This window comes from Euphorbia lathyris, chromosome 1, assembly GCF_963576675.1.
Source record: "Euphorbia lathyris chromosome 1, ddEupLath1.1, whole genome shotgun sequence".
NCBI lineage: Eukaryota > Viridiplantae > Streptophyta > Magnoliopsida > Malpighiales > Euphorbiaceae > Euphorbia > Euphorbia lathyris.
The window spans coordinates 83,809,809-83,820,068 of record NC_088910.1 but is presented as its reverse complement, the minus strand read 5'-3'; the positions used below and the strand labels follow the sequence as shown (position 1 = coordinate 83,820,068).

Genomic DNA, 10,260 nt, shown 5'->3' with positions numbered 1-10,260 from the left:
CAATGTAAGGTTGTTGATCCTCCAGACGCGTGTCTTGTGGTTGAGGATAGAGAGAAAGAGTTCGATTGGTACACGTATTTGGTGGACCATGTTGAAGGACGGGAAGTTGATATAAATGTTATATTTGCCCCAATAATGAAAGGTAAGGAGAAGGTTGAAGCTGAGGAAGAGGAAGGTGACGGGGAGGAGGAAAGTGATGAGGAGGAAGGTGATGAGGAGGAAGGTGATGAAGAGGAGGGTGATGATGGAGGTGATGGAGGTGATGATGAAGAGGGTGGTGAGGAAGGGGATGAAGTTGATAGATATATCATTGCATCACGGTCACAAACGACCGAGATAAAACAACTTCAAAAAGTTCTAACGGATGTGCTTGAGAGGCATCATACGTGGTGCAAGGGACAATTTAGTAAGGTCGACAGTAGGTTAGACAACCTAGATGAACGGGTATCATTGATTGAGGGAGATATAAAAGAATTAAAGGCGATGGGTCGACCCAATGCTAATGTGGAGAATGAGGAGGCTGAGGCCAGTAAAATTCGGGAGGAGCCAGTGGTCGAAGAGGGGCGGATGAAAGATGGAAAGGAACAAGAGGCAGGTATGGTTCAAGAGGAGCCGATGAAAGATGGAAAGGAACAAGAGGCAGATATGGTTCAAGATGAGGAGGTTCAGAATGTTATTGTGGTACCAGACGATTCTGTGCAGGAGGAAGTTACGCAATTAAATGAGGTTGTCCATCTTGAGGATTCTGTGCCTGAGGAAGTGACACCAAAGTTGCAGCAAGAGGTATAAGTTGGTTGAATTTATACATATCGTATCTCTGTGTCGCATTCTGTAGTGGAATGCGCTTGAATGCGATAAGATTTTGCACTATGGCTTGTCGCATTAGAGCGCATTCATCTCCAATGCGACAAGATGTTGCACTATGGCTTGTCGCATTAGAGTGCATTCATCTCCAATGCGACAAGATGTTGCACTATGGCTTGTCGCATTAGAGCACATTCATCTCCAATGCGACAAGATGTTGCACTATGGCTTGTCGCATTAGAGCGCATTCATCTCCAATGCGACAAGATGTTGAATTACAGCTTTCACGTATGAATTATTCATTACCATGTTTTTGTAGGTGGTTGATCCAAAAGAAGATAAAGGTCGAGGGACCGGAAAAGATGAAGTTAAGGAAAATACTCGAGGAGGTATAGTTCCAACCCGAGGTGGAGGCACAGTTAGAGGTAAAGGAGCAGGACGTGGAACAAAAGTAGTACGTGGAAAAGGTAAACGGGTTGCTAAGGTTAGCAAGTATTTGAATTCGCCGTGGACCGATCCATTAAAGTACACCGATCCAGTAGCATTATATGGTGGCCATATCAAGTCCGGATTTGAGGAAAGACCAGTCATTTGTAATGTTGATGATCAGCGCCACCGAATAGATGCATGTTTGATAGAAGAGCTGGAATCGTGGATCAACGGGCCTGAATCAACTCAGGGAATACGTTTGAAAGGTTTAGAAATATACAGTTTGGATGCAAAAAATTTCAATACACTTCGGGATGTGGGGACGTATATCTGGAATGAGGTAACCTTAATCTTATATCATATTCATTTGTAAGTATGTGACTTTTACTGTATTAAATGTTTGCATAATCTTATTGTAGCATATCAATGGTTGGCTGTATTTACTTAGACGACAGTCAGTACAAACTGATGTGGCTGCAGAATGGACCACTGTTGATACTGACTTTGTTGGATGTATGTGCCAAGCCATGTTTGTGAAGGGGTTCAATGAACCGGGGTGGGATAGTGAAGACTATTTCGTACGAAGAGTAAAAGGTGATGCAGATAATTTTGTACGCCCTTGGCACACAGTGAAGAGAGTGTTTATTCCGATAAATTACAAGCAAGAGCACTGGATCCTAGGAGTGTTCGAGTTGGGGAATATGCACTTATATATATATGACAGTCTTGTATCAAACATGTCGGAGCAACCTTTGGATGCGGTTCTCCAAACACCCTTGCAAGTCATTGTTAGAGTAATGGAATTGAGTGGCTATTTCGTAGATGGACGGGAAAATGTGCGACGGATGATCACTTGGAGCAGAGTTACAAGGGTGCCACAACAAATGTCTGGCTCAAATGACTGTGGCGTTTGGACTTGCATAAACGCACAATTCTTAAGTGGATTACATGATTTCCCGCATGATGACTCTTATGTATATCCATACAATTCTACGGATGGCGCTTTCTTTCGTTTACGACTTACGATTGAGTTGTTTCATGGACGTTTGTTAGACTTCAAATGATATTGTACTCTGATTCATGATGTTGTTATATATGTAATATTTATGCACAATTTGTTATAAACCCTGTCGCATTTGAAAGGAATACGCTCAAATGCGACGTCAAGTATTCACAATGAATTTCCTGAGTCGCATTTGAGCGCATTCAACGCACAAATGCGACTAGGATTCTTCTAAACCCTGTCGCATTTGAATGGAATGCGCTCAAATGCGACGCGAAGTATTCACAATGAATCTCCTGAGTCGCATTTGAGCGCATTCAACACACAAATGCGACTAGGATTCTTATAAACCCTGTCGCATTTGAGTGGAATGCGCTCAAATGCGACGTGACGTATTCACAATTTGTACAAGATAACAAGATAAAGTATTATACAATATAAATTTGTTTGTCCCCAATAGAATCATACAAGCACATGATAAAGACAAATGATCATAAATGCTTCGAGGTAGTAGTGTTAGAACAACTTGCTGAACTTGAGATTACACTAGGAAGCCGACTAGTGTTTGGAAGCATGGATGGACAATTCAAACGATTATGACCAATGCTTCCGCATCTGCTACACCTTGTGCGAATTACATCTTCACCCACAGATGGCCTTCTTTTTTAACCTTTTGGTCGACCAGCAGACCGTCCCTCCTTCTTAAGAGGAAGCACTTTCATAGGATTCTCGTTCACTTTCCATTCTGATTGATGACCAAGTGGATATATCGACTCACCCCATGCCAACTTAACTGACTCGTTGGTGTAGTAGCGATGTACCCACCTATAGGCGTTATCCATCCTATGTTTGGAAGCAATTTTGCAGTAGTCCGGCAACAACATGAGCGATTCCTCCAGGGAACCACTTTGTGCTTCCAATGCCCAGTGTCTTGCTCTCTAAGCTTGCATATAAGAAAGATTGACGGAAAAATCTCGTTCAAAATCAAAAACAATATCCTTTGGTCGATGCACCCGATTTTCCAAATCAAACCTGCTTCGGAGTAGTATCCTTGCAACACGTTTCCCCGCTTGCCTATGGTGCGGACATATCTGATCTCTCCCACAAGCATGCATGTCCATACCATCTATTCTTGAAAGCCTGAACAAATTGGAACCTGGAATGACGATCCCTCTAGCCCTCCAATTGCATTTGCCCACATCCTTACATTTCACCTCAAACAAAGACTTGTTTGATTTGTAAACCTTCCATTCAAACTTATTTTCAATTGCATATTTTCCAAGTGAATCTTGCAATTCAACTTTGTTTGAAAATATATCATTGACCCTCAAAGCAGTACCTCTGTTTGATTGTTTAGGTGCAATCATATTCACGGGCGCATCGCATAGCTTTGGACACCATCGAAATGGATCAGTCATCCTTTTCATTCTATCTTCATCGCCATCCTCATATGGGATACGTTGGACGCATTTAGATTGCTTAACTGTTTCGTGAACACTTTTAACAGGAATTTCATTCTGAGTGGTATCTTCATTCTCCACATTATCACCATTATCGTAACAATAATCATTATCATAATGCTCATCATAATGATCGTGATTATCATTATTCATATAATCATCGATGCCATTTCCACAATCGTTGTCATCCTTACCATGTATAGGAGCATCCAGTTCGATGGTGGGATCATTACTTACTACTTCCGTTGGTTTGCTTTGACCAACATGTCCATCCTTGTTAGGTCGCAATGTTGAAGCTTGTATTGTTCGCATGTTTAGAGTAGCATACAATGGAATCAAATCGGTCGGATTCATTCGGCAGTACTCTATGAATCCCATGACATCTCCATCGTCATCAATATCTGCTATCCCACCACGCAGTTTGTTTGGACCATATGTCGCCTGCATTGACATTTGGAGATCATACGAGGTTGAGTCAACGCGGAGTGCACCATAAACTTTCTCTTTCAACTTTTGCAAGTCAATATCTATTGGCAAAACCAACAACTTCGCTTTACCACCCACGTATGTCATCACTTTTCCTTCTGTAGTCCACTGTCCGTTCCAAGATAAAAAACACGTACACCTCTCTTTGGTTGACATACTTCTACATTTAGTAAAATGGACACGTGATCAAAACATAATAAAGCCAATTCATATGTAAATGAAGCTCAAATGCGACATGATACACCAAAATGCGACTCAAATGCGACAAGCTATACCAAAATGCGACTGCCAAATGCGACATGGTACATCAAATGCGACCGCCAAATGCGACATGGATATGAATGCGACAAGCTATATATTAGTCCTTGTCGCATTTTATTATCTGTGTCGCATTTGACCACCGAATGCGACAGATCGGGAGACAATGGCGGAATCGGAAAATGTCAAGATTCAAACAAATGTATTCGAAAACCAACTGTGTATTTCTAGTAATATGTATGAAAAATGAGGGAATGATACTTACATGAACTTGAATGGGGTATGGATATCTTTAGATCTTGGGTTGAGTTGATAAATTTTTCTGTGAGAATGTGAAAGTAAATGAAAGGGAAAGAGGAGATGGTTGTTATATGAGAATAAGGGTAGTTTTGTCCAAAATGGGTTTATTTGTCTAATTTGGTAAAATAAAAGGAAGGTGGGTTAGATATGTAAAGTGAGGTTCTTCATTGGGCTAGATTAGTAATTACCCCTTATTTTATCATAGTTACTAGAATTCGATGTTACTCAATGATAATAATAAAATTTAAAAATCTTAAATAAAAGGTACTGCTAAAATACTATTCAACAACAACGTATTACTAAATATCTATCTTTTAATAGGAGGACAAATACTTAACTATGAAGTATTAACTATAAAAGAAGTTTCTCATTTATGTTTAAAGAAAAAAATGACTGTATTTTATAACAGTGTCTGAAATTGATCCAATTTATCAACGTTATGGGTAAAATTGCTCTTGGCTATAAACATTAGGGGTAAAATTGCACCATTTTAGACGTTAGGGGGTAAAATTGCTCCTGACCCAAAACGTTAGGGCTATTTTTGCACCGTAACCCTAAAAAAAAAGTTAAAGTTATTAATTTTTTAAGGTAAAATACATCTTGAGGCCTCTGATCTTTTAATTTTTTTTTTTTATGTATTAAGCTTCTGATCTTTTATTTGGATAGTTAAGCTCTGGTCATTTATTTTTTTGTAACATTAAGTCATTGCTTGTCAAATTGGTTAGTTGTGAATATCTAATTCAGTTAAAAAAAGCCTTATTCATTTCACATGTGTTTGAAATTATAATTTGTACAAATTAAAATAAGGTTTTTACAGTTTCCCTATAGCCACGTTACACATATTAAAAATTGTTTCAGACCGGTAAAAATAAAAATTTTGAATGCAGGTGAAATTAATAACACTATATTGACCAAGTTTTATATTCAAAACTAAGTTTTATGGTAATTAAAGGCTCAATATAAAATAGGGTTAATACACATATTTGCCCTCGTGTTTTCTCGGAAAAACACATATGCCCCTGTGTCAAATAAACCCACTAAAATCTCCTTGTACTTGTCACAACCCTACAGATATACCCCACACTAACGGAATGATGATTTGGCACAAACGCCGTTCCACGTGGAACGCCACGTCATGCCACGTCAACTGCCAACAAATTAAAATGAATCCTACGTGGCAAAGTAAAAAGGGTTAATACACATATTTGCCCTCGTGTTTTCTCGGAAAAACACATATGCCCCTGTATCAAATAAACCCACTAAAATCTCTTTGTACTTGTTAATAAGTTATCAGCATTTGAAATGTAGATGTCGCTTTGGAAATGGTAAAAAAGCTGAAAATTGGTGGTGCTGCTGCTGAAGAATTGGAAGAGGAAGCAGTGCAAAAATTTGTCGTAAAGCCTCTAAATCGTCCTAGATTTATAAGCATAATATTTCATCCATGTTAGTTCTCAATTCTCTATTTGCTTATAACAACTTTTTCAAATGTAGCAACTGCTGTAATATTTTCATAAATCCAAGGAGAAGAAGATAGGGTTTCGCACTCGTTTTTCATAAATTACTGTTCACTCCACTGCAGAGTAACTATTCACTCTCCGTTGCGTCGAATAAACCAGAAGAAGATAGGGTTTCGCACTCGTTTTTTTGTCAATCCATGAGAAGAAGAAGCGCTGCGATAGAGAGAGAGGAGTCGAAGGGTTCTTTTAGTTCTCCTAGGAAGTCGAAAGAACGAGAGAGAGTCGAAAGAAAGAGAGAGAGAGAGTCATTCTAATTTCTGCTACTTATATGAAATGCCATGTAGACATATTTTTAATTATTTAAAATTTTTAAAAAGGGACGTGGCATGATAACTTATTAACAAGTACAAGGAGATTTTAGTGGATTTATTTGATACAGGGGCATATGTGTTTTTCCGAAAAAACACGAGGGCAAATATGTGTATTAACCCTTTTTACTTTGCCACGTAGGATTCATTTTAATTTGTTGGCAGTTGACGTGGCATGACGTGGCGTTCCACGTGGAACGGCGTTTGTGCCAAATCATCATTCCGTTAGTGTGGGGTATATCTGTAGGGTTGTGACAAATACAAAGAGATTTTAGTGGGTTTATTTGACACAGGGGCATATGTGTTTTTTCGAGAAAACACGAGGGCAAATATGTGTATTAACCCTATAAAATAAAGAATGAATGACTTAATGTATTCAAATAAGAGTTTAATGCACCAAAAATGAAAGGAAGGATCAAGCACCTCAACATGTTTTTTTTTTTTTTACATTGGTGGGAGTGCTACATAATATATTGTTGAGCAACAAATGGAAGAAACTAAATATTTTCCTACATATTGAAATTCAGAACATTTTAAACAGAGCTTTTGTTTTCCTCTCCATGTTAAAGCTCTTCTTTTTCCTTTTTCTTTCGGTTAAGCAAATTGATGAGTTGAGCAAGAGCTACTTCAGCTTCATTACTCTGTAATAATTCTTCTGCTACACATGCAGGTGTCACCTCTACTCTCTCAATCAACCCATCTATTTCCTCAAATAGACCATGCTCTTTAATCCCAAGGTAATTTGCTGCCAATACTCTAAAACCTTCAGCTGTGCAATAAGACATGTGAATGTGCATATCCATTCTACCCGGACGAAGCAATGCCGGATCCAACACTTCTTTCCGATTAGTCGTGAACACTATTATTCTCTCCTCTCCACTGCTTGACCATAATCCATCAATGCAGTTTAGCAGACCCGACAGTGAGAATTGCTGTTCCTCGCAACAAAACACAATAAACACATCAAACTAACCATAATGTAACGTAACATAACAGAATAATAATGTACTAACCTTGGCATAAGCTGCTTCATCATCACACTTATCCTCAGGGCGTGATGACATGGATCTTTTTCGTACTCCTGAGTTGCAATCGATATCTTCGATCACTGTTATCGACTTCCTGTTTATATCAAGCATGACTCTCCTCAAATCAGAATCAGAAAATATACCACCAAGCTCCAAATCATACACATCGAATTTCAAGTAATTGGCCATGGAAGCAATCAAGCTTGATTTCCCGGTTCCAGGAGGTCCGTACAATAAATAACCACGCTTCCACGCCTTGCCGATCTTCCTATAGAAATCTTTCCTGGCTAAGAATCTGTCCAAATCATCAATTATGGACTTCTTCAACTCGGGATCCATGGCAAGAGCATCAAAAGTAGCTGGATGTCGAAAATCAATACTATTCCAGCCAACACGAGACCTTGTAAACAGCTTCAAAACCTTATCTCCTTCTGTTAACACTTTACAAGTCTCAAGTATATGATTCAAGTACTCTTGAAACACCTTTTCCTTGTATTGTTCTTCAAAAACAATCTCAAATTGACCCTTTCGTGATGAATTATTGTCCTTTAATCTGTTAGCAGCAGCAGCATCGTCGCCTTTTTCTTGATTGATGAATTTCCAAGTAATTTGAATCCCTTGAAAGACATCAACAATCTTCTCCCCTTCAACCAAGGCGGCAGTGACATTCTTTTGGCCTCTGAATTTGCCAACTCTAATGACTTTGTTGTCGCGACCAACCTTGGCTGATAAGTACAATCTGGAAGCATCGATAAGCTTGTTGCGATCCAGACCATCCCAAGCATCATCAATGATGAAAGTAGCATAAGATGGAGAAGAGTTATTGCGAGAGAAGAGGAAGCAGAGTTTAGAGATTAGGAAGGATTCAAGTGCCTTTGGTACTAATTCACGGTAGACATTTCTGAATAGCATCAAGAATGTGGAGAAAGAGGCGTACACTGATAGCATAGAGGACACTGAGGGGAAAATCCTCCAATTTTCTAACAAAGAGTACAACTGCATCATTTCGATCTTACTCTGTTCTTTTTTGTTGCTTTACATGTATATTTATATGGGTAAAAAGAACAATTTTCACACGAGAACACAAAACTGGCATGCCTAATTATTTCAAAATCATGCTTTTATTCACTATTCCAAACACACAAACATGCTTTCTCACACACTTACAAAAACCATGTTTCCACATATCACTAAGTTCAATTTTTTTTTTTTTTGAAACAAACCGAACAATATTATTGAATTAGATCGTCAGACAAAATTTTAACAAGAAACGGAGGTGGAACCGACCACTCCCTACAGACAGACTCAGAACTAGCCGCTCTTGCAAGACAATGAGCAACAGAATTCGCTGTCCGTTTAACAAATGAGATCGAACAATCATCTAAATCTCTCAACAATATCACACAATCACTAACTACATCCGCAAGGTAAAATAAAGAAAAAACAGGATTTTGGATGGCTTGAACAACAGATAAACAATCGGATCTAAAATCCACCTTTCGAAAACCTGCCGTTTTTACCCAAGATAACGCCTCCTTAATCGCCATCGCCTCCGCAAGAATGGGTTCAAAGAAACCCGCAACAACCTTCTGAACAGCCCAAATGCAAACCCCATTATGATCCCTAATTACAAAGCCCGCAGAACAGTACCCTTCTGCAACAAAAACGCCAGCGTCAATGTTACAAGCAAATCGACCCACCGCTGGAGAAACCCACTTAGCAGCCACGGAACAGCCCAAACCTCCATGCGCAACACCAGTAGTTTTAGCCTCACGCCAGGCCCTTAACTCGTTCTTAACACCCTCAATCAATCTCCACGGCTGCAACCTTTTTCCCTCCCATACAACCGAGTTTCTATGCCTCCAAATACCCCAAACAATCCCAGCAATTTCCTCCAACTTATCCCTAGCAGTCAACAGCAAGGATTGATTAAACCAATGCATAAAATCCCCTACACCATTCATTCTAAAATCACCAAAGAATATCATCCACACTTCCTTCGCAAAGGAACATTGAAGGAAAATATGATTTTCATCCTCCCCCCCAAATTGACAAATCGGGCATATATTAGGAAGAACACAATGTCGTTGGGCTAAGTTTGCCAAAGTTGGTAAACAACAAGAAAAGACCCGCCAAATGCAATTCTTCATTTTTGGCGGGATTTTTAAATTCCAAATTTTATTCCACTCAACCGAGACAAGTGAGGAAGAGGAGACATTAATATCCAAAATATTCCGAAGCACCTTATAACCACTTTTCACAGAGTACTTACCGAATTTGTCAAAGAACCAATACCAACCATCTTCAATATTGAGGTTCCTCCTAGGTAAAGACAAGATACTCATTCGATCGGTCTGGTGAAAACATAGGTCAACAAGCTGTAGATTCCAATTCCCATTCGATTGAATCAGGTCACACACCATACCAGTAGGAAGAACAGTAAGGACAGCAGGTGAGGGAATCGGATTTGTCACAACCGGAAGCCAAGGGCAATCCCATATATTCGTGGTTTGCCCGTTACCAATCTTCCTACGTAGCCCATGTACTAACACATCCCGCCCAGCCAATATACTTCGCCAAATATATGAGGGACAATGACCAAGTTCCGCAAAAAGAAAAGAAGAGGACGGGAAGTACCTGGATTTGAGGACCCTGGCAACCAAAGAC

At 39.4% G+C, this 10,260-nt stretch overlaps 1 protein-coding gene across 1 annotated transcript; it reads right to left on the bottom strand.

Annotated features, from left to right (window-relative positions):
- Nucleotides 1-6,946: 6,946 nt before the first annotated feature.
- On the bottom strand, nucleotides 6,947-8,617 carry LOC136210902 (AAA-ATPase At2g18193-like). Its single transcript, XM_066002352.1, has 2 exons — nucleotides 7,579-8,617; nucleotides 6,947-7,497 (listed from the first exon to the last, which is right to left on the bottom strand). Exons 1-2 carry the CDS (start codon nucleotides 8,596-8,598, stop codon nucleotides 7,129-7,131), a joined length of 1,389 nt encoding a protein of 462 aa, XP_065858424.1. The 5' UTR covers nucleotides 8,599-8,617; the 3' UTR covers nucleotides 6,947-7,128.
- Between the last annotated feature and the right edge of the window lie 1,643 nt (nucleotides 8,618-10,260).